Genomic DNA, 22,627 nt, shown 5'->3' with positions numbered 1-22,627 from the left:
TGTTTTGCTTCTTTGTTTGGACACTGGAGCGTTGATGTCGAGTTTTGATTTGCAGGGAAAGTTATCAACTGATGGTAAAATTTAAATTAAAAATTTTTACATAAAATGTTGAAAAAATTATGAGTGTAAATGTAGCAGACACAAGACAATTTTTAAATCACATATAAAAAAATTAAAGAATTAAATTGATAAAATAAAAAAAAATGCATGTACTGATTGTAGAATTTTCTGAAAGTCCATTTTTTAATTTTTTTGTCAAAACAATTTTACTTTGTTATTTAAAAATTTTAAAAATTGTCAGATGTCAGCCAACTTGTCCTAAAAAATTTTATTGTTATTAAATGAAATTATTGGTATTAATTAATAGGGTTTTAATTAGTAGTAAGATTAGGAATTAAATTTTGATAAATGAATAAAATTTTTATGAGTGAAAACAACACCAGAACTTCTTTTCATTAACGAATTTAAACATTATTTTAAGTCAAGGATTAAAAGTCAGATATAAGTATAATAAAATATATTCATATAATATTTTATAAGTGTAAATGTATGAGTGTGAGTGTAGCAAGCATGAGACAGTTTTTGAATTTTAAATAAATCAATAAATAAATTAAAATAATGATATTTGAAAAAATGCGCGTGTTGATTTTTCATTGATCTGAATATGCGCTTTTAAATTTTTATTCTACTTACATTTTATTTATTTATTCAAAAATTAAAAAAATTCCCACTTGTCAGTCACATTGACCCTCATTATATTTCATACATTAAATCTCAATTACGAAAAATTTATCGGATTTAAAAATTGGTTGGAATTTTGAAAAATCCTTCGTAATAATTTGTTTTTTTGAATATGACATGAGTGTGAATGTACTAGACATCAGACAAATTTAAAATTATAAATAAATAGAGTAAATGATTAAAAAAAAATATTTATAAAAAATGCACTGAGTAATTTTTAAATTTTTTAAAGACGCATTTTTTTAAAATTTAATTTTATTAATTATTTACTCTATTTATTTATAAATTTAAATTTGTCTGATGTCTGCTACATTCACACTAATAATTTTTTCTATTCTTTGAATTATTCGTAATTTTAATGAAAGTTAATGATACAGAAGTTAGCAGCCAATTAAACATTTTCGGATTTTTTTTTCAACCAATCAATTACAAAAACAAAAAAAAAAAAAAAACACTTGTAGAAAACTAAAAAAACTACAAGTGCAATTTTTTAAAATATTTTTTTTTTTCTAAAAAAATTCAAAAATTATTTGACGTCGGCTAACTTCAGCATCATGAAAATTAACCATAATTTTTTACCCTTATCAATCAGAATAAAATATTGTAGACTTATGTTTAATATTTAATGAATGATACTGAAGTTAGCAGACAATTAAAAAATTTTTCGATTTTTTTTTAACAATTAAATTTGAAGAAAAAAAAAAAACTAAAAATATGCACACGTAGAAAATTTAAAAGACTACAAGTGCATTTTTTTAAAATACTTTTTTTTTTATAATTTATCGTTTTTTTTTAAATCCAAAAATTATTAGACGTTGGCTAGTTCCATCATCATTTTAATGAACGATGGTTTAAAAATATCGAAAAAAAAGTAACTTCTACTTTATCGATCGATTAATAGTTTTGTGAAAACACAAAAGCACATTTGCATGTATTTTATTTTTTTACAACAAATACAACAAACTAATATCATAAATATTCGTGTAATAAATATTTAAGTAATTACTCTTGTTAAAGACTAATTATAAGTAAAAACAAATAAAAAAATAAATAAAAGAGATGCTGTCAAAATCAAACTTTCGTAAGTATTTACAGATAACCTTCAACATCACACAAATTTATTAATTTCTTGGTTACTAATAACTTTTTCTTTGTTCAATAACTTGTAGAAAATTATCCAGAAGAAGATGATGAAGAAATAACCGAAATTATTCCCGATGATGACATCACTCCAATGATGGAATATTTGTCATCTAGTCCTTCCTCATCTGCGTCTTATGATTCCGATTATTCTCTCAATGATATCAGTAGCAATAATAATAATATTAATTACAGTAGTAATAATAATCATCTAAATAACAACAACAACAATAATAATAATAATTACTATAATTATAATTACAACAACAACAACAACAATAATGATGAGCAAATGGACCAAAGTAATCAAAGTGAAAGTGAAATAATCGAAATGATTAAAAATTTCGGTGAAGAAATAAAAGGACTTTTAGAAAAACGTAAAAAGTTAGTCAAGCTTTTAGAAGAAAAAATAAAAAATGATCCTAGAATAAATAATTGTCCTAATAAATAATTAATTAATTAATCCATAAAATTTAAAAATAATATTTATTTAATTATTAAATATCTTAAACAACGATTGTAATTTTTTACTTTAATAAAGCTCAAATTATAAGATTGTAATTAAAAAATCCATTAATTATTTATTTAATTACCATAGAAAATAAATTATTTTCGAAATTATTAATTAGTAAGTTTTTAAAATTATTTTGACAGAATTTTAAAAATTCCCGCGTAACTGACGTCACGTTCAAAGGATGACTAAAAAAAAGTTCATTGGTTTATTTATGTTAGATATATACACACAAATACCTACATGTATATGATTTATATACATATATATAGATATACATTTGACAGCTGTATTTAGTAGTGAGTATATTTCCAATAAAATATTAACATTGTTGTGATAATGTCGTAGTCAGCAAGTACCCTAGATCATACGTGTATATTTAGGTTGAATCATAACATTACGTGTATAAAAAAAAAACGTATAACCAATAAGTGATAATAATTTAAATGAAAATTTTATTTATTTATTAATTGTTGATAAATATAAGTATAAGTAGACAAATAATGTCAAAGGATAATTTAAATAGTGAGGAAATCCTGACTGATAACAGTAAGAGAAAAAAAGAACGAGATGATTATTTTTTAAAACTGGAAAAATGGTTACAAGAAGCCTATGCATGGCAAAGTGCGGCTGCTACTGTTCCGTATTATTTTATGTCTGGTCAACTGTTGCATCAAACTGGTAAGAATTATCGAAACATTGATTTGTGTATAGTTACTAAGCCTACAGACCTAGATTTAAAAATCTATAAGCTGACCTTTAATCTTGTTGATTATTTATTTATTGTCTTGATACCATCTCAGCAGGATCACCGGGAAATCAATCACAAGCTAGTGCTACTGTTAGCAGCACGACGTCAATAAATACCCCTACTTCACAATCAACAAGTTCAAGTGCACAGACTAATCAGCAGGCTGATCAGTCGAGAAATAATATTTCCAATGGTACTTCCAACAGACCTGATGGTAAATTTTATTAGATTTTTATTGGAAATAATAAGGTAAGAGACCCAGTACTCGGTCAGGGAAGTAGTTCCCTTATCGGGTACTAGTTCACTGGTCTAATACTAGTTCCTTGAATTAATACTAGTTTCCTAATTGGGTATTAGTTCCCTGATTGAATACAAGTTTCTTGATCGAGTACAAGTTCCTTGATTGAATACTAGTTCCCTGATCGGGCACTAGTTTCCTGATCAGATACAAGTTCTCTGATCGAATACAAGTTCCTTGATCGAGTACTAGTTCCTTGATTGAATACTAGTCACCTGATCAGACACTAGTTTCCTGATCAGATACAAGTTCCCTGATTGGGTATTAGTTACGGCAGGTATACGACTCAGCCATAAGCGACCCTACCAAAAATAAAACTACCCAATTAAAGTCGGCTGCATCATACCTACCTAGAAAATTCCTGCTCCAATAAAATATCTACCACTGAAAAAATCTACCATGATATAATCACTGCCAGAAAAAAATTCTACCAAGTTGCATTTATAAATAAACTCTACCGTTTGAAATCTCTACCATCAACTTTAGAATGTATATTTTACAGACAATAAATTCAATTTTAATTAATTGGGAAGATTTAGGAATATGACTATTATTTAGGACTAATTAATTAATGAGTAATTAGCATTTGGGATTTTAAAACTAAAACAATTTATAACTTTCTTTCCAAATAGTTTATTATTTGCTAACGAAAAAGTCGTGTTTATTATATTTTCTAACATGCGCACCAAGCGCTCAAACAATATTAAATAATTACCCATCAATTAATTAGTGCTAAATAATAAAATTATATTCCTAAATCTTCCCAAATGATTCCCAATTAGTTAAAATAAATTTATTGTCTGTAAAATATACATTCTAAAGTTGATGGTAGGGATTTCAAACGGTAGTTTATTCATAAATGCAACTTGGTAGTGTTTTTTTTCTGGTAGTGATTATATCATGGTAGATTTTTTCATTGCTAGAGATTTTGAGATGGTAGATATTTTATTGGAGCGGGAATTTTCTAGGAATGTATGGTGCAGCTGACTTCAATTGGGTAGAATTTTATTTTTGGTAGGGAAGCTTAGGGCCACTTTTTCAAACCGAGTTTATTTTTATTCGGGTTGTAATTAATATTGCTAGTATATCTATATATTAATGATATATAGATCATTAGATATACCAGCAATGATAATTAAACCCGGATTAAAAATGAACCTGGTTTGAAAAACTGGCCCTTATGGCTGAGTCGTATACCTGCCTTAGTTACTTGATCTGGTACTAGATCCTTGATCTGGTACTAATTCTTTGATCGAATACTAGTTCTCTGATCGGATATTAGTTCCCTGATCGGGTACTAGGTCTTTTATCTTATTGTTAATTTATTTAAAGGAGATATTTGTGAGTGTGAATGTAGCAGATATAGGATAATTTATAAATTACAAATAAACAAATTATACAATGAAATTGAAAAAAATGCGGGTACTGATTTTTTAATTATTGAAATACGCATTTATTGATTTTTATTCTTCTAACAGTTTACTTGTTTATTTAAAAACTATCAGCTGTCAGCTACATTCAGTCATATATGTTATTTTTTATTGTTAATTAATTAATTAATTACTTTAATTACAGGTATTGAGTATCATATACCACCAATATGGAAACGTTTTGTAGCTGAATTAATAGATTCTTTAATGTTATTTGTATTAAAATTAGTTATTACATTTGTGGCACTGGATATATTTGCTGCAATGTAAGTATTGTTTATGTAATTTAGTAAGCATATTATTATTTATTGATTAATTCTTCTGAGTGAATTAAATTATTTTTATAATAGACTTGAATTAATATAAAATATTAGTTGATAATTAACTTTCCTTTTTTTTCAGGAATATGGAACCTTATACTCTTGATACACTACAGAGTAGTTTGAAAATAGTCGATTACAAAATGGCAATTGATGTTGCGTCGACAATATTAATTTGGGAATTGATGCATCGTTTTATTGTTTGTGTATTTGAGGTAACTTATTTATATTAATTTATAATTAATACCTACTATCAAATTACAGTCATTATGACTGAGTATAATCATTAACTTAATTTATCTATTAAATATAAAAAAAAGCGGCAACTTAATTTTACTTTAAAAAAATAATTTCCCAATGAGGCAACGGATACTTGGATTATCTAAATAAAACCCAAGTAGCACAGAGACAACTTTAAGATGTCATTTAAAAGGACAAGACAATTTTTTTTTTCTCAAAGTCAAGTTCTTTCCCTGATAGCCACCATAACCGCAAGTTAACTTCAAGCTACGGCCAGAATCTGAAGTCAACTTAGCAAAAGTTGGAGCACCCTGATTAAAAACTCCGATTGAAACCGCTGAATTCCGATTGAATCCGATTGACTCCGATTGTTTCCGATTGAAATCCGATAGACTTTCAATCGGAATTCATTGGTTTCAATCGGAGTTTTTAATCAGGGCAAACAGTTGCGGTTAAATTGACAGTAGATTGTCTGTAACTTGAATTCAATTTGACTTAAAATGTTACTGTGAGACAATGACGTTAAGTTAATTTAAAGTTTCACTCAAAATAGACAGCAAGTTTTTCTGTAAAATAATATTCAATTTACGGCCGCAAGTTTACATCAACTTGCGAGCAAATATTATCCAGCCAATGCTTGCCAGAAACTTGCTGAGCAATTAACAAGGTGTGGCTATCAGGTTTCATATATAAATAAGACATACAGATATTGATTCCAGGAGTCATAGAAAATTTGTCTTCTTTTTTAAATCTGTAATTTACTTTTTGTCGTCACTTGCGTCAAGTCTTTTAACCAGATATTTTTCGGTGACATAAATTTCTGACCGCTGTCAACATTCGTTGTCTTATCGATGTCAAAAATCCTCACAACTGCTATCTTATAGATGTCAAAAATCCACATATAAAGTAATTAAAGTATTCATCAATATAATAAATTTTTTTTTACAGGCAATATTTATTCAACACGGTATGAATGGTCGGATCGGTGGAGCAACACCTGGCAAATCACTAATGGGTCTTCGAGTTGTACAGTGTCGTACAATAACGCCAGTTGATCGTCAAGACGGTAACGAGGTTGTACTAGTATCGCCTGGTACCGATTTAGGTCTACCATTAGCACTAGGACGATCGATTGTTAAAAATTTAATAATGACTCTAGTGTTTCCAATCTGCTTCTCTTTATTTTCCTTTAGATTCAATCGTACCGGTTACGATCTCGCTTGTCATTCTATTGTAGTTGAAGATCCTTACAGAAATAATAATAATAACAATAATTATAATATTAATAATAATAATTTAAATATTAATAACAACAATCGTCCTCATCAAGATTAAAATATAAATTTATCAAGTACGAAAATGTTTTTTATATAAATTTAAATATTTTAAATTTTAAATGTAAAATCTGTACATACAAAAAATATAAATATATTAAATATATGTCTATTAAATTATATTTTTAATCATTTACTCCTACGCAAGATATTTTATATGATAATTACATCCTACATTAATTTATTATTGTGAAATATATATGTATTTATATATATTTTAATTTTTTATGCTTCAAGATTTAAAATAACTGATGATATTTTCAGGTTATTGAGCTGCCACAAAAAAAATAAAACATTTATTGAATTTATTGATCGAGTTCTGACGTATTGATGTGTAAATTGATAAGAAACGAAGATAATAAATGTTATTTATAAATGTAGTAACTCGTGGTCGTGTAAAATAAAATTTAAAGACTCGAGCCAGAATGACGTCACTTCCCAGTCAAACGTGGCGGCTGCGAACGAGCAAAACTGTTGAGACTGAGAGAAAAAGAGAAAGAGGAGTGGTCGTGTGTGTGTGTCACCGAACTGTCAAATAGCTCACAGTTAATCTATAATTATTTAATGTTTATTAAAATAATAACAATACTTATACTGTACAATTAATTATTTATTTGTTGTTTTTTCAATAACGAACTTTATTTATCATAGACAATAATAATAACAATTAAACAATGTCGTCGTCGGGTGATTTTGGTAACCCGTTAAGGAAATTCAAGCTTGTGTTTCTTGGTGAACAAAGTGGTAAATTTCCTTTCTCTATATCTTGATAATTATCAACTGCAATTACTTATGTACTTAATTTATTTTTTTTAATTCTTATCATTACTCAGTTTAAATTTTATTTTATTTTGTGTCATGGATAGATTTTAATGAGTTTATGAATTTTTTATATTTTGTTCGAGGTTATAAATCGATATCACTTAAAGGCTGTCTCGTATTCTCTCTCTCTCTTACTCTTTTTTTTTCCTGACAATTTTTGTTACTCAAAATTTATTTTGTAAACTCAAATATTGAGGCTGCTGATGATGATTAATTTAAAAATTTAAAATAATATTTTTTTTTTCAGTCGGAAAAACGTCACTTATTACACGATTCATGTATGACAGCTTCGACAACACTTATCAGGTATATAAAATATATGTGGAAGGAAATGAATAGTAATAAATAATTTAAAAATAATGTTTTTTTTTAGGCTACGATAGGAATAGATTTTCTGAGTAAAACCATGTACTTGGAAGATAGAACAGTTAGATTGCAATTATGGGATACTGCGGGTCAAGAAAGATTCCGTTCTCTTATTCCCAGTTACATCAGGGATTCAACAGTCGCTGTTGTAGTTTATGATATTACTAGTAAGTTGATAAATAATGCCCTGATAGCAAGACTTTCGGGCAAGAAAATTGGTGTCAATTGTTGCGATTAAGTTGACGACAACTTTAGCCTTGTAATTGTTGACTACAAGTTGTTACCAACTTTCCCAGAAACTTGGCGACAATTTACAGCCGTAACCTGTCACCAACTTTCTGGGAAAAGTGAAGACATCTCTGTCAATTAATGGAATGTCAATTTTTGTCATCAACTTTCTCAGCAAGTTGACGTCTAGACATAAACTTATGGAAATACCAATGTTTGGGTTTAGCTTGGTGACAAGTTGCAGCAGTAGATTGTCATTTGCTTGTTGTCAGCTTCCCTGGTAGCAAAACTTTCTGGTCACAGTGATGTCTATTAGTTGCGTTCAAATTGACGACAACTTGAGCCTTGTAACTGTTGACTACAATCAACTTGGCGACAATCTACTACCGCAATCTGTCACCAACTTTCTGAGAAAATTCAAGGAATCTCCGTCAACTAATGGAATGTCAAATTTTGCCATCAATTTTCTCAGCAAGTTGACGTCTAGACATCAACTTATGGAAATGTCAATGTTTGGGTTTAGCTTGGCGACAAGTTGCAGCAGTAGATTGTCGTTTGCTTGCTGTCAGCTTCCCTGATAGCAAGACTTTCTGGTCACAATTAATATCTATTAGTTGCGATCAAATTGACGACAACTTAAGCCTTGTAATTATTGACTGCAATCAACTTGGCGACAATTTACTGCCGCAATCTGTCACCAACTTTCTGAGAAAATTAAAGACATCTCCGTCAACTGATGGAATGTCAACTTGCCACGAACTTTCTCAGAAAATTGGCGACCAGTTGTCAACTTGTGGAAGTGCCAATTTTTGGGTTCAGCTTGGCGACAAGTTGTCGTTTGCTTGGCTATCAGGGTATAATAAATCAAAATCAATGATGACAATTGACGATGATAAAGAGGACGAATTTATATTTGTCAACAAGACAGTTTAAACATAAGTATTAATTGACACAGATGCTAATTCATTTCATCAAACATCCAAGTGGATTGATGACGTACGGACAGAACGAGGCAGTGATGTTATTATCATGCTTGTTGGTAATAAAACGGACTTAAGTGACAAGCGACAAGTTTCAACTGAAGACGGAGAACGTAAAGCTAAGGAATTAAATGTTATGTTCATTGAAACCAGTGCTAAAGCAGGATACAATGTCAAACAGGTATTTTTTTTAATTCATTAATTATCGATGCCTTTTTTATCAATTATATTTATATTTATTTACTTGATTTGCGTTTTTTTAAATTTCATTTGATCTATGCCATGCTAATATATAAGATATTAATGCATGATCTATATATATTAGTTAAGATTTAGTTTTACTTATTTACTAATGTAAGAATTTTATTAATTAATTTTAATGACAGGAAATAGTAGACGTCAAAAAATTTTTTTGTCTTAAAAAAAAATTACGCGGTAAATTTTGAAATCAGTACGGATTAAAAAAAAATATATGTGAGTATTTAATTTGTTTATTTGAAGTAAAAAAATTTTCAACTGTCTGATGATTTTACTGACATTAATTTTAAGTTTATTTTGTAGTCACCGAAAATTTTATAAGATAACGGAACTATTAAAAATATTCTTATCATAGATATCTTTTATTATATCAGCAGATTGTTAAATTATTATATATATTTATATAGTGAAGAAAAATTTAATTGAAAAATAATTGCGGCTCAATATGTGACACTGAAGTTAGCAGACAATTATAAATTTTCGGATTTTATTTTGAACAATTAAATTTGAAGAAAAAAAAAAATTAAAAAATGCACATGTAGAAAATTAAAAAGACTATAGGGTAAGAGCACAAGTACCCAGCCCCTAACCAGTAGCCAGCCGGTCATATACTTTAACATTGGCTCAAAATATATATAGATATAATTTAACATGAGGTGGCTGGCTACTGGTTTGGGGCTGGGTACTGGTGCTCTTACCCTAAGTGCAATTTTTTTTTTTTTATAATTTATCATTTTTAAAAAAATTCAAAAATGATCAAACGTCGGCCAACTTCAGTATCATGCTCAATATTTATCATATATAAATTTTCAGTACTAATGACAGTTCATAAATTTTTCATTAAAAATAAACGAGTTAAAAAAATAAAAATACGGTATTGGCTTGAGAAAATAAATAATTTATTTACTGATTTTCATTAAACAATAAGTTATTTTTAAATTTATTTAGACAATGGTATAAATCAATTGTACGCAAGTCAAGTCTTGAATTCCAGTTATTGATAAATATGTACTATCACTATTATAAATTTTATTGTCTCGCCTTAAGATAAAAAATATAAACAAGGCATCGTTAAATTACTCATGTAAAATTACAACTTTTCTAACTAAGAAAAAAAACAAAAAATTCGTTAGTTATTTAGAAGAGTTGCCGCAGCTCTACCTGGCATGGATTCCACTGAGAACAAACCTCCAGAAGACAGTATCCTTTTTTTTAATACTCTTACTCATGAACACTCAAAAATAACACGAAAACTTGAGGATTTAATTATTTTATTTAATTTAATTTTATTATTTATATTTAAATAATTATAATTATTTAATTTAATTTATTTTGTTATCTTTTCCTTAATTGATTTTTTTAAAAAATTCTGTAGTGCAAGAAGTAGTTCTCAAGGATACACCAATTGAGCTCAAAGCCTCCGAGAGCAATTGTTTATGCTAAATCAAGATAAGTCATAAATATAATAGACAGGCAATCAGATTTAATAAAACTTAAATTATTTAAAAAATAAAAAACAAAAATTAAAAGTAATAATTATTAATCGGTGCATTAACGATCTGGTCGATCACTAATTAATTATAAATATAAATAATATTAAATATCAAGACAGTATGGTTTAATAAGAGGTGCACATATATGTGTAAATTGCTCATTGACTCTATTATTATTACAATAACAATTAACATAAACAATTACAAACGTCAATTCATTGTAATTAGAATTTTTTTTTACAATCGATAATTGCTTGTGTTTATTTATTATCACGGCATTATTTATTATATTTTCTTTGGTACTTTCATTTTTTTTTACTCATCAACACGGCACTAATTATTAATTATTATTATTATTAATATATATTTATAAATTATACATATATATTTATATTATTTAATTTAAATACAGACGAATGTAATTCATGTCGCAATAACTTAAGCGTAATATCACACTCGGTAGCTTATTATTAATTTAAAATTTTTAAAAATTATTTAAAAGCAATTGGAATTTTTAAATTTGAATTTGAATTTGAATTTAAAATAAAATTAGAATTATCGAGTACAATAAATAGTTATAAGAAAAAATAAATAAGATGATTTTTTTATTCATTTTTATTTCAAAGACTTAAGTTTTAGTAATCGAGTTAATTGCGTAATTTTTAATTAATTTGGAAAAAAATTGCGGACCGAATAATTTTAAGTAAAATCAATTAATAAATAAATTAAAAATAAAAAAAAAATTAATCATGTTTTTAATGTCCATTTTTGTAGATCATGAAATCATTATTTATACGCGCACTTCATTAACGCGGTTAAAATAGTTAATGATTATGTTAATTAAATTAATTACTAATTTATTACGAGTGTGAATGTAGCAGACAGACAAATTTAAAATTGTAAGTAAGAAATAGAGTAAATAATTTAAAAAACAAAATTAAAAAAAATGCACTTATTAAGTTTTAAATTTTTTAAATGCGTATTTTTTAAAAATTTAATTTTTTTAATTATTTACTTTATTTATTTATAATTTTAAATTTGTCTGACGTCTGTTACATTCACATTAATAATTTATTCTCAATTGTAAATAAAAAAAAATTGGGAAGCGGATGAACATTTAATGTAGAAAAATAAAAAAAAAATAACATTTATTTATAATATTTAATGTCATATTTCATGTCACTTTAGTTATTTTTATTATATTGTAATAATCATTTAATTTCTATTAAAAAAATTTGAATGATAGGTCTTATAATTTTTTTAAAATTTTATTTACATATTTTTATATCCTTGTTTTATATTTTTATATTTATATTCACACGTTAAAGTTATGATTTTTTTGCGACACGAGAGTCATGAGATAAATAATAAATTCCGTCCCATTTTATACTGAACTGTGTAGTTGAATTTAATTATACGATGGGAGTTATGATTATTTATTATTTTTAATAAATTTAAACTTGAGTAATAAATACCTTAACTATGGAACCAGCTGTTGATTTGCAGAACCAATCGACAATGCAGAATGGATCAGAAGGAGAAGGAGAAGGTGGATGTATTTGCTAGGAAGAATTACATCAATTAAAACTTTATATGTTTGTTTTTACTAAATTATGTAGTTGGTAATTGTGTATTGAAAAAAAAGTAAACACTCGACTAAAGAATTTATTTTGAATAAATTTAAAAGTTCATTAGATATTTTGTTTTTAAAAAATGTGATCCTGTTAGCAGACAAAAATTTTCAAATTTTTTTTTCAACGACTTAATTAAAAAAAAAAATAAAACTAAAAAAATGCACAAGTGGAAAATTTAAAAAACTAGAGGTGCAATTTTTCAAAATATTTTTTTTTTTATAATTTATCGTTTTTAGAAAAATTCAAAAAATTATTAGGCGGCTAATAATGATTCTGAAGTCAGCTGACGTCTAATAATTTTTGGATTTTCTTCAAGTCGATAAATTGTAAAAAAAAAAATATTTGAAAAAATTTCACTTATAATTTTTTTAATTTTCTACATGTGCATTTTTTTAATTTTTTTTTTATTAAAAACAATTTGTTGAAAAAAAAATTTGAAAATTTTAAAGTGTCTGCTTACTTTAGATACTAATTTTAGTATCATAAAAAAATCCATTTTTTCTCTGAATAAAATTGATTCGAAAAATAAACGAGCGATGATTTGAATGAATAAATTTTTTTCAAATTAATAAAATACATTCTTTAATCAAGAAATTTTTTTCAGCTCCTTAAAGTTCAAGTCTTTTTGGAGTAAAAAATTTCGTTTAAATTGAAATTAAAAATTTCTTTTTTAATCGAAAGAAAACCAAAAAATTAAACAATACACAATTACAAATTTATTAGAAAAAACTCGAGTTTGTTAATTAAAGCTCGAGGATACTTAGAAAATTTATTTAAAGTTTAAAAAAATTTTTTGTAACATTTTATAAGACTATTTATTTAAACTTAATTATTTATTTAAAAACCAAAATAGATTTTTAGTTACTCGTAATAATTTTATTTAGTCTCCCAAAACTATAAATATAAACGCGCATTTAATTAAAAAAAGAAATACAAAGAAAAAAAAATACAATGCATAAATTAATTTAAACTAGTAGTAAAAAACTATAATAATGAAAAACATTTTAGTCGTGCTTGTTACTCTCATTTAATTAGTAGTAAAATGTAATTAAATTAATAATTAACTCGGTACGTTTTTTGCTGATTGGAAAGTTTATAAACAAGCACTGTGATATATTTTTTTTGTTAGAACGTCAGAGAATAAAAAAAAGAGTTTTATTTATTTATTTATTTATTTTTTTTTTCCACCAAAATAACCGTAAACATTTGCAATAAAATTTGATTATAAAGTATAATTGAGTTTACTGTTACGACTTTTAGGTCTGGTCATACAAATCAAAATATACAATAGAGAATTTATATTAAAATAAAATTAAATTTCATCCGTTTATTTCATTTACTTTTTAATAAAAAAATATTATTGCGGTATTCTCTGTACTTCTAACAACTATTTTATAAAAATTTATTAATGTGAATTCGATGGCACGCAAATTAAAACATAAAATATATGCTATGAAAAAGCATAAGTAATTATAAATATATATATAAATAAAATATTAAAATATAAAATGAACGCTTTAGACTTTTCACTGGCAACAAATTAAAACATCAATTACAACAATTGTTACGTTTAATATAAGAGACTGAATGTTTTGTCGTACCTTCATCACACGATTACTTTAAATAAAAATGATACTGACGTTAGCAGACGTCTAATAATTTTTTGATTTTTTAAAAACGATAAATTATGAAAAAAAAAAAATTTCAAAAAATTGCACAGATAGATTTTTTAATTTTCTACATATGCATAATTTTGGTTAATTTTTTTTGTCATTAATAGGGACAAGATTTTTACGTAATTTTTGAAATGAATAGAGCAAATTTTTGATATTACGGGGAAAACATCGGTCTTATAAAAAAAGTTTTTTGACAAAAGTTGTAAGAAATTTAATTTTATTAAAAAAATGTCTCTTATGATTTTCTTATACGATCAATATTTTCACCGTAATTCAAAAATTAAGATTCATAATGAATGATTCGAAATTTTGTTAATTATGAGAATCTTAATTTTCAAATTGCGGCTTTCTTATTAGTCGTAAGAAAAAATTAGAAGAGACATTTTTTTTAGAAAATTAAATTTCCTACAACTTTTATTTGAAAACTTTTTTCATAAGACCAATATTTTCCCCGTAATATCAAAAATTTCACACCACTACTTATTAATTATTTTTAAATTAACGCAAAAACCCTGGCTCTAGTCATTAATTTGTTGGAAAAAAAAACCCGAAAATTGTTAATTGTCTTCTGACTTGAGTGTCATAAATAAAAATAATCCTGGAGTTAACAAACAATTTTCGGATTTTTTTTTGAACAAATCAAATTCAAAAAAAAGAAAACTAAAAAAATGCACATGTAGGAAATTTAAAAAACTATAGGTGCAATTTTTTCAAATTTTTTTTTTCTATTATTTATTGTTTAAAAATAAATCCAAAATTTATTGGACGTCGGCTAACTTCAGTAATAATTAGAGTTGTGCGAAAAGTTTATTAATTTAATCGAATGTAATTTTACTGATTAATTAAAAATTCTACTTGGATACTCGAAATTTTATAACTTTTTAATTCGAAACATTCGAAATTATTAGACTTTGATTGAGAGTCAAATTTCGATTATGGAATTTTTTATTCGAATGATAAATTGGAAAAATTTTGTAATAATTAAAAAATTAAGGAGTAATTAGGAAATTTTTAATTAAATTTGAAAATAGATGAATAATTAAAAACGAGAATTAATCGAATGATGGAAAGTATTCGATTCGATATAAATTGTGTGCTAATTAATCGCACACCTCTAATGAGAATATAATAATTAGATCTAGAAGTATAGACTTGAATCATTGAACAACATGGGCATAATTTAAAAAAAAAGAGGGAAATAATAATAATATAAAACTAATACAAATATCATAAGTTTGATGTATCGATTTTTAAATGTAGAAAGCCATTTAAATAATTGGCTAATTTTTTATCAACTTTAATAAAACGAATTAAAATAATAAATAAATATGAAAGGTAAAATTAAAGTAATATAATGTGTATTGCCGATGGTGATTCTACGCTACAATATTTAAAAATGCTACGAATTTCTTGCGAATAAAAAAACGCCTATGCATTTTAAATTGTGCGGAATAATTTAATTATAATGTGTAATAACAATAATAATAATAATATTAATATTAATAATAAAATACACGTTTCAATAAAACAATGGAATTGTTAGTATTTATTCCGCATGCACAATTTAAATGCTAAATTTTATTATTATTATTATTTTTTGTATTATTATTATTAATGATCCTGAAGTTAGCAGACAGTTAAAAATTTTTGAATGTTTTTTTCAACGACTTAATTAAAAAAAAAAAAATAAAAATTTGCACATGTAGAAAATTTGAAAAACTATAGGTGCATTTTTTTCAAATATTTTTTTTTTATAATTTACTGTTTAAAAAAAAATCCAAAATTTATTGGATGTCGGCTAACTTCAGTATCATTTATTATTATTATTATTAATATTAATATTATTATTATTATTAATGATAATCGATCATATAAAAGAAAGAAAACATTATCGTAGAGTTCGAATGACAGTATATCGATGAGAATTGTTATTATAAATAATTAATAATAATATTATTTATATTAAGGGGATTCTCAGACAGTGCCTAATTTTTAAAAATATGAAATGACGAACTGTCATAACAGTATTTAAATTTTATTTTATTAATTAATTTCGAAAAAATTAAAGAATTAATTGACAAAAAGACAACGCAGTTATAATTTCACCGGGGTATAGATTTAAAAAAAAAATTATTTACAGTTTTTATCAATCAGATGTCAAACGAAATTTGTTGAATAAATTTTCGAGTAAAAAATTAAAAAATTGCGATTATAAAATTGAGATGAAGATTTTACTGAAATTTATTTTCCAAATTTTGTGTAACTCCCAATCGATATCAACTGCATGTAATTTTTTTAAAAAATCTGCTTACGACAGTGAAAAGTCATCGGAAATTTTTAAAAAGTGTGGGGGGGGGGGCACTGTCTGAGGATCCTCTTAAGTTAATTAATTAACTAATGATTAATTGCAAAATTATATGAGGTTTTAAATTAATTAACTATCGATTTTTTTTTATTTTAGTGATGAAGGAACTAATTAAAATATCACTTTTATTTAAATTATTTTGCAGCATAAATTAAGTGATATATCATAAATATATTTATTATTAATTATTGAAGTAATTGGTGGAATAAATGTAATTTAATTAAAAAAATTAAAATTTATTTATATAGCGGAAATGATATTAATTTGATGGAATAAATTTGCATAATGTTGTAAGCTAGTAAACACGATATTTATAATAATTATTTGTCGCAGTCGCGTTCATTGGCTTTTACAACAATGTATCTGATAATTGGCGACTAAATAGCGAGCTTTAAAAAAAAAAAAAATTTCAAACACGAGGACTACTGTTTTGTGTTCACGGGCTCTATGCCTTTTTCTATTGCTTATATTAACTTTTATTAATTAAACTTATATAAATTTATGTACTTGTGTACTTGAATAAACACAGCCACGATTGTCACACTAAATGCAATGACTTGAGTTTAAAAGTAAATGTATTTGGGTGCAATAAAAAATAGATATTGATGATTATAAATTAGTTTTGTTTGTTGTCTTACCTGTTCATTTTTTTTTTTAATCAATTGTTACTTCGGTTTAGAAAATTCTTTTAGTTATTTTTCAGACTTTGGGAATAGAGATTGAGAGTTAGCTCTAGATAGTCGAGGGTAAAAGTATTTTATTTTAGAGAGATATTGCTAAAATTTTTTGGGTAAATATGAATACTGATTTATTTCTGGGTGATAAAATTTATTTTACTTCAGAAGATATGAAATTAATAAATTTTAAAATGACGGCAATAAATGTCATCCTGATATATACTAGCTATATATAAAATACTTCAGGATATTTATAAAAATTTATAAATCAATTTAATCAATTTGGTGTTCAAAATTTTCTTATTCATTTTTTTTTTTTATTAAGGTAAGAGACCCAATATCCGATCGCTCCATGTACAGTACCTCACGGGAAGGGGTAAAAATATCGCACGATCTGACTGCACTGCATGTACTTGTATATCTATATTTACTAAATATATATACATATATTAGGGTGATCTGTTTCACTTGTGTCCGTTGTGGAACTCATTTTTCCTATGAAATTGACCTTTATTGGCTTGCAGAACGTAAACCAATGAAAGTACACTAAAAATGTTAATAGAAATTTTATTCCCTTCAAAAAAAGTTCTATGAGTCAAGTCGCTAAAGTCCATAGTTTCCGAGTTATAAGCATTTTAATAATTTGAAAAATATAATGTAAAAAAAAAATTAATATTATATTTTTCAAATTATTAAAATGCTTATAATTCAGAAACTATGGACTTTAGCGACTTGACTCATTTTTCCTATGAAATTGACCTTTATTGGCTTGCAGAACGTAAACCATGCTTAGGACTTTTTTTGAAGGGAATAAAATTTCCTATAAAATTTCTCTTAAAATTTTCAGAGTACTTTCATTGGTTTACGTTATGCAAGCCAATAAAGGTCAATTTCATAGGAAAAATGAGTTCCACAACGGACATAAGTGAAACAGCTGGAATTACAGCTAAGTAACTAAGGGCACTTTTGAAGAACACTAAATGCCCTACAATTTGCGACCAAAACCGCGTCGATATCATAAAACGCAGCTGAGTATTAGAAAGTTAAAAAAAAAGTAATTTAATTTACGCGTATTTTAAATGGGAAATCTTTGAAGTCAAATGGCAAGTACTTAGCATTGGAATTAAGAGCTCATATTTGGTGAAAAATTTTTTTTTTCGATGTAGATTGAGATTTTGCTTGAGCACTTAAAAAAAAAAAACTTTTGCGGAAATGAATCACCCTAATATATATACAAATACATGGAGTGATCGAGTACTAGGTTTTTACCTTATTTATTTTATTTTGTAAATTGATAAAAAATTTTGATCGTTACCGCTGATTTTTTCGAATTTTTCAAATATATTTCAAATATAATTCACTAAAAAAATTTCCCGCTATTTTTAACTTCCCGCTAAGAAAATTGTAAATTTTCAAAAATTCGGGAAGTTATTGGTTTCGGTCCGATTTACGAAAATCGAATTTCCATCAGATGTCGACGTTTCGAGGTCCTAGGAAGCTATCCTGACTAATTTCACGATGATGTCCGAGTGTATGTATGTGTGTACGTACGTACGTACGTACGTATGTATGTATGTAAATATTCATAACTCTTGAACGGATGAACCGATTTTGATCGTTGAGGTGTCATTCGACGCGGCTTGTTAATGTCTTGAAGCCGTAAAAATTTGAACTTAATCGTTAGGGTGCGTTCAGAGATATTTCAAAAATAAAATTTTTTCGAAAATGTTTTATTTGGATAACTTTTAATTTGCTCGATGGATTTATTCCAAAATCTAATAAGCTCTAAAACTCTATAAGCCGCGTCGAATGCCACCTCAACCATCAAAATCGGTTCATTCGTTCAAGAGAAACCGTTGACGAAAGAATTCAAAAAAAAATTTTTTTTTGGTTTTTCCGAAATTTCTCAAAAACGACTCGATAAATCGATTTCAAAATTTGATCAGCTTTAGAACTTGATAAAATACGTCGATTGCCGCCTCAACCATCAAAATCGGTTAATTCGTTCGCGAGATATCGTGGGAGAAAGAAATGCTAAAAAATGGTTTTTTACAAAACAATGGCATACAAAAGTATTTGCGAGCTCGAAGAGCTCGAAAATGTATTCACAATAATGTTTTCGAGCTCAACGAGCTCGAAAACAGCGGGAAGTTTTGGGGCTGGCCCTCAGGGTCAACTGACAGACCGATTTTTTTTATTGTGTAAAATTTCAATATATAAAATCTCATTCTCTTCATCGATTTCAATCCAAAATCAAGTACTCAGAAGAAAGGAAAAATTCTACAGCTAAAAAAATTTTCAGGCCCAATTTTATTGATCCTCAAATTTTATTATCCACAAATTCCTTAAAATAAATAAAACAAAACAAGTGATTTTCCATTTTCAAGATTTACAATTTATTGATTAAAAAAAAAAAATAATGAATCATAAATACTGAAACAATACAATTTGATAGGTTTACATACTTTATTATATTACCAATTATATACAAATTTAAAATTTAAATCTCATTTTCTCTTATTCGTTTTATATTCAATCCGACATTCTCGCTCACTCATCACTAATTACTTTATTATTAAATTACATTACTTAATATTTTCGTTCCTCACATATATAATATATATTACAGAGTATCATCTAATTGTCTTTTATACCATCCATTCACCGTGAATTATTGTTATTCACTTAGTCTTTGTTCTTTCTTTGTTATTTACAATAATTATCTATGGTTCATAATTAACTATTTAAATTACCGTCAGATCGTACAGAATAATAAACACAGTCCGTTTATTTAATATGAATGTGCCGGTCGTTCTTCATATTTTACTTATTTAATAACTGAGATCAATATTAATTTTGCCGCTTTTATTTTTAAAATTTTTTTTTCCCGCTAAAAACTATTTAAAATTTTTTTTTAAATAATTATTATTTTAATTAGTCAATTATTGCACTTTACTGCCTGTACATTATTAATTTACATATTTTTTATCTTCATTATTATTATTATTATAATAATTATTATTATTATTCTCCATAATAATATTATCTGGCAGTATCTGTATTTTATGGATGAATGTCTCATTAATTTTGAGCATCGGCACACTCTGTGCTTTTAAATTTAAAATATAAATACTTTCAATAATAATAATTATAATAATAATAATAACATATATATATAATTATTACAGTAATATATTAATTTATTATAAACCAGATTTAACTCGTTAAATTTTAAATTCATTAACAATTTCCACCGGTAATTTATTTTAATTTAATTAATTTATATAATTGGAATAATAATAATTTAATATCAACAACAAACTCTTTATATATTTAAATATACTGTAATATGACAATTAAAAAATTCATAGCAACCCAATGTAAGACCTTATTACCCCAACTAATTACAATATCATATTTATTAAAAAATTATTTATCTAAATTAACTTGTGCACTTGCTCTGATATTTTATTTATTATCCAGTCATCCGTTTTAAAATTAATTTATATTTCACTCACTCATTACTTATTAGTATTATTATTATTATTATTATTATTATTATTATTATTATTATTATTATTTTTATTATAATACACAATGTGGACTGATGTCGAAAAAATTATTAATTATTCCTTCAATTGCTAACAAATGTTTACATTTATCGTAAATAACTGTACAAAGTTATCGCTCTGGGTTACAAAATATTTAAAATTTTTATTGTAACCACCCGCGAGTCTACATATGCATTTATATTTATATATTTATATATATATATACGTTTCATGTACGTGCCCACAAATAACGTGGCTGGATAAAAAAAATTTCATTAATTATTCGCAGTGTCGGTGTACGAATAGAAGATTATTGTGGATCCATACAATGGGATTGAAGGCTATTTATTTTTTAAATTTCCTCTGGCAGTATTAAGATTTATCCTCATACTTTTCGTTATTTATTTATCCGTAGAAGGATGAAGTTGAAATAATCCGAGAACAGCTCGACGAGCTGTTGTCCTAAAGTCAGACTCTCAGTTCCTCCATAATCTGCTGGTGATTTTGTCCCTTTTTCAGAGTTCCCACAGCAGACATGGGCATATTCTCCTGTTGGAGTTGATTTGGACTCATTATTAAATTCTGTCCCGCTTGTGGCTTCGAGGGTTTTGTGTTTTTTGGAGGCGGGGGCGGCATGGGCACGAGACATGAATTGTTTTGCAAGTCCGCAAAGTCCGGGGGCGGCATGTGCTGGATGTGATGACGGTCTGATGTTTTGGTCTCTAATTCCCCGCAAATATTGTTCGGCATTTGTCCGTTCTCTTGACGTTTTTTCGGACAATGGTGCTGGTTTTTGTCACGCTGATAGTAAACACCCGCGAATATCAGGACATTTAGTATTAATAAACTGCAACCGATGGCTATTGTCACACTGAGGGCGGTCGAGTACGCCGCGAAACCGTCCTCAGGCTGCGGTGTTGTTTCTTCGAGCGTTAATTCACTCGATGGTGTCGTCGTCGTGTTGGGTATGCGTTCGGTTGTTACTTCAATGGTAGTTAATTTTGTTGTCGTCGGTATCCTTTGTATAAAACGCGGTGGGACCTAAACAAAAATTTAATACAATTTTGTTTTATTTATTAATTTCATTAATTGTTCAAATACTTTCTTATTAAAACTCTTAATTAATTTTTTTTTTCAAACAATTAAAAACTTTAAAAAAAAAATTTACTTGGAGTAAGTTGACAGAAAAAGTTTTTTTTAATTGGGATAGAATTGAAAAAAATTTATTTTATTTTAGTGATAAATTTCATGTTAATTAGAAATTTATTTTAATAAATATTTAAGTTTTATTGTAATGAGAGACGCCTGGGAAATTTAATAAGTTTTCTATTACGTAATTGGTAATTTTTTAAAGAATTTAAAATGAAAAAAAATTCTAAGATATAAATGAGTCGAATTAAAAATGAAATAAAATTGAGGCAGGATCTTTTTAATTTTATTTGAATTTAAAAAAAGATTCGATGGAAATATAAAAAAAAATGTATTAATTAATTAGGTCTGTTAACTGAAATAACTTTTAAGTAGTCAATTAATTTTAACGCGGTCTCTTAAATTATTAAAACTCAATACTATTAAAAGGAAATGAATATTTTATTACAAAAGTATTTTTGGTATTATATGTTTATAAATGACAGCATTTACTTTTACCTGTTCAGCGTCTAATAAATGATGAGAACGTGGTACGTCATCGCCACCAGGTTTATGAAGATCCGGGACTAAATTCAACCAAAAGGATAATCTATGTGCCCGGTAATGATTTTTTAACTTTGATTTAGTGTCTGTGAAAAATAATAAATATAAATTTTAAGTGGA

At 26.3% G+C, this 22,627-nt stretch overlaps 4 protein-coding genes across 6 annotated transcripts in view; 3 read left to right on the top strand and 1 right to left on the bottom strand.

The window, feature by feature from the left end:
• The first annotated feature begins 1,647 nt into the window (after nt 1-1,647).
• Nucleotides 1,648-2,442, top strand: LOC130670154 (putative uncharacterized protein DDB_G0283223). Its single transcript, XM_057473377.1, has 2 exons — nt 1,648-1,822; nt 1,911-2,442. Exons 1-2 carry the CDS (start codon nt 1,801-1,803, stop codon nt 2,330-2,332), a joined length of 444 nt encoding a protein of 147 aa, XP_057329360.1. The 5' UTR covers nt 1,648-1,800; the 3' UTR covers nt 2,333-2,442.
• A 231-nt stretch (nt 2,443-2,673) lies between these two features.
• LOC130670153 (protein FAM8A1) lies at nt 2,674-6,885 on the top strand. 2 transcript variants are annotated; one of them, XM_057473376.1, is made up of 5 exons: nt 2,674-3,073; nt 3,199-3,357; nt 5,017-5,137; nt 5,274-5,406; nt 6,380-6,885. In XM_057473376.1, exons 1-5 carry the CDS (start codon nt 2,896-2,898, stop codon nt 6,764-6,766), a joined length of 978 nt encoding a protein of 325 aa, XP_057329359.1. In that variant the 5' UTR covers nt 2,674-2,895; the 3' UTR covers nt 6,767-6,885. The 2 variants fall into 2 exon arrangements, with proteins under 2 accessions (XP_057329359.1, XP_057329358.1); XM_057473375.1 differs by having other exon boundaries at nt 2,678-3,073; nt 3,196-3,357.
• Nucleotides 6,886-7,205: 320 nt separating this feature from the next.
• LOC130669840 (ras-related protein Rab6) lies at nt 7,206-12,683 on the top strand. Of its 2 annotated transcripts, none has more exons than XM_057472948.1 (6): nt 7,206-7,509; nt 7,835-7,893; nt 7,961-8,120; nt 9,137-9,342; nt 10,553-10,619; nt 12,405-12,683. In XM_057472948.1, exons 1-6 carry the CDS (start codon nt 7,440-7,442, stop codon nt 12,476-12,478), a joined length of 636 nt encoding a protein of 211 aa, XP_057328931.1. In that variant the 5' UTR covers nt 7,206-7,439; the 3' UTR covers nt 12,479-12,683. The 2 variants fall into 2 exon arrangements, with proteins under 2 accessions (XP_057328931.1, XP_057328932.1); XM_057472949.1 differs by lacking the exon at nt 12,405-12,683 and adding an exon at nt 10,795-11,403 and having other exon boundaries at nt 7,208-7,509.
• A 6,896-nt stretch (nt 12,684-19,579) lies between these two features.
• The window catches only part of LOC130670316 (neuroligin-4, Y-linked), a 150,216-nt gene continuing 147,168 nt past the window's right edge, over nt 19,580-22,627 (bottom strand). The window contains exons 10-11 of the mRNA XM_057473670.1: nt 22,463-22,593; nt 19,580-21,856 (exon numbers count right to left, since the gene is read on the bottom strand). Of these exons, the coding sequence (XP_057329653.1) occupies nt 21,284-21,856; nt 22,463-22,593 (704 nt within the window). The 3' untranslated portion in view covers nt 19,580-21,283. The remainder of the gene's footprint in view (nt 21,857-22,462; nt 22,594-22,627) is intronic.

Source organism: Microplitis mediator, chromosome 6 (genome assembly GCF_029852145.1).
Source record: "Microplitis mediator isolate UGA2020A chromosome 6, iyMicMedi2.1, whole genome shotgun sequence".
NCBI lineage: Eukaryota > Metazoa > Arthropoda > Insecta > Hymenoptera > Braconidae > Microplitis > Microplitis mediator.
Note: the sequence above shows the minus strand (reverse complement) of the source record. Positions and strands in the feature narration are given on the sequence as shown.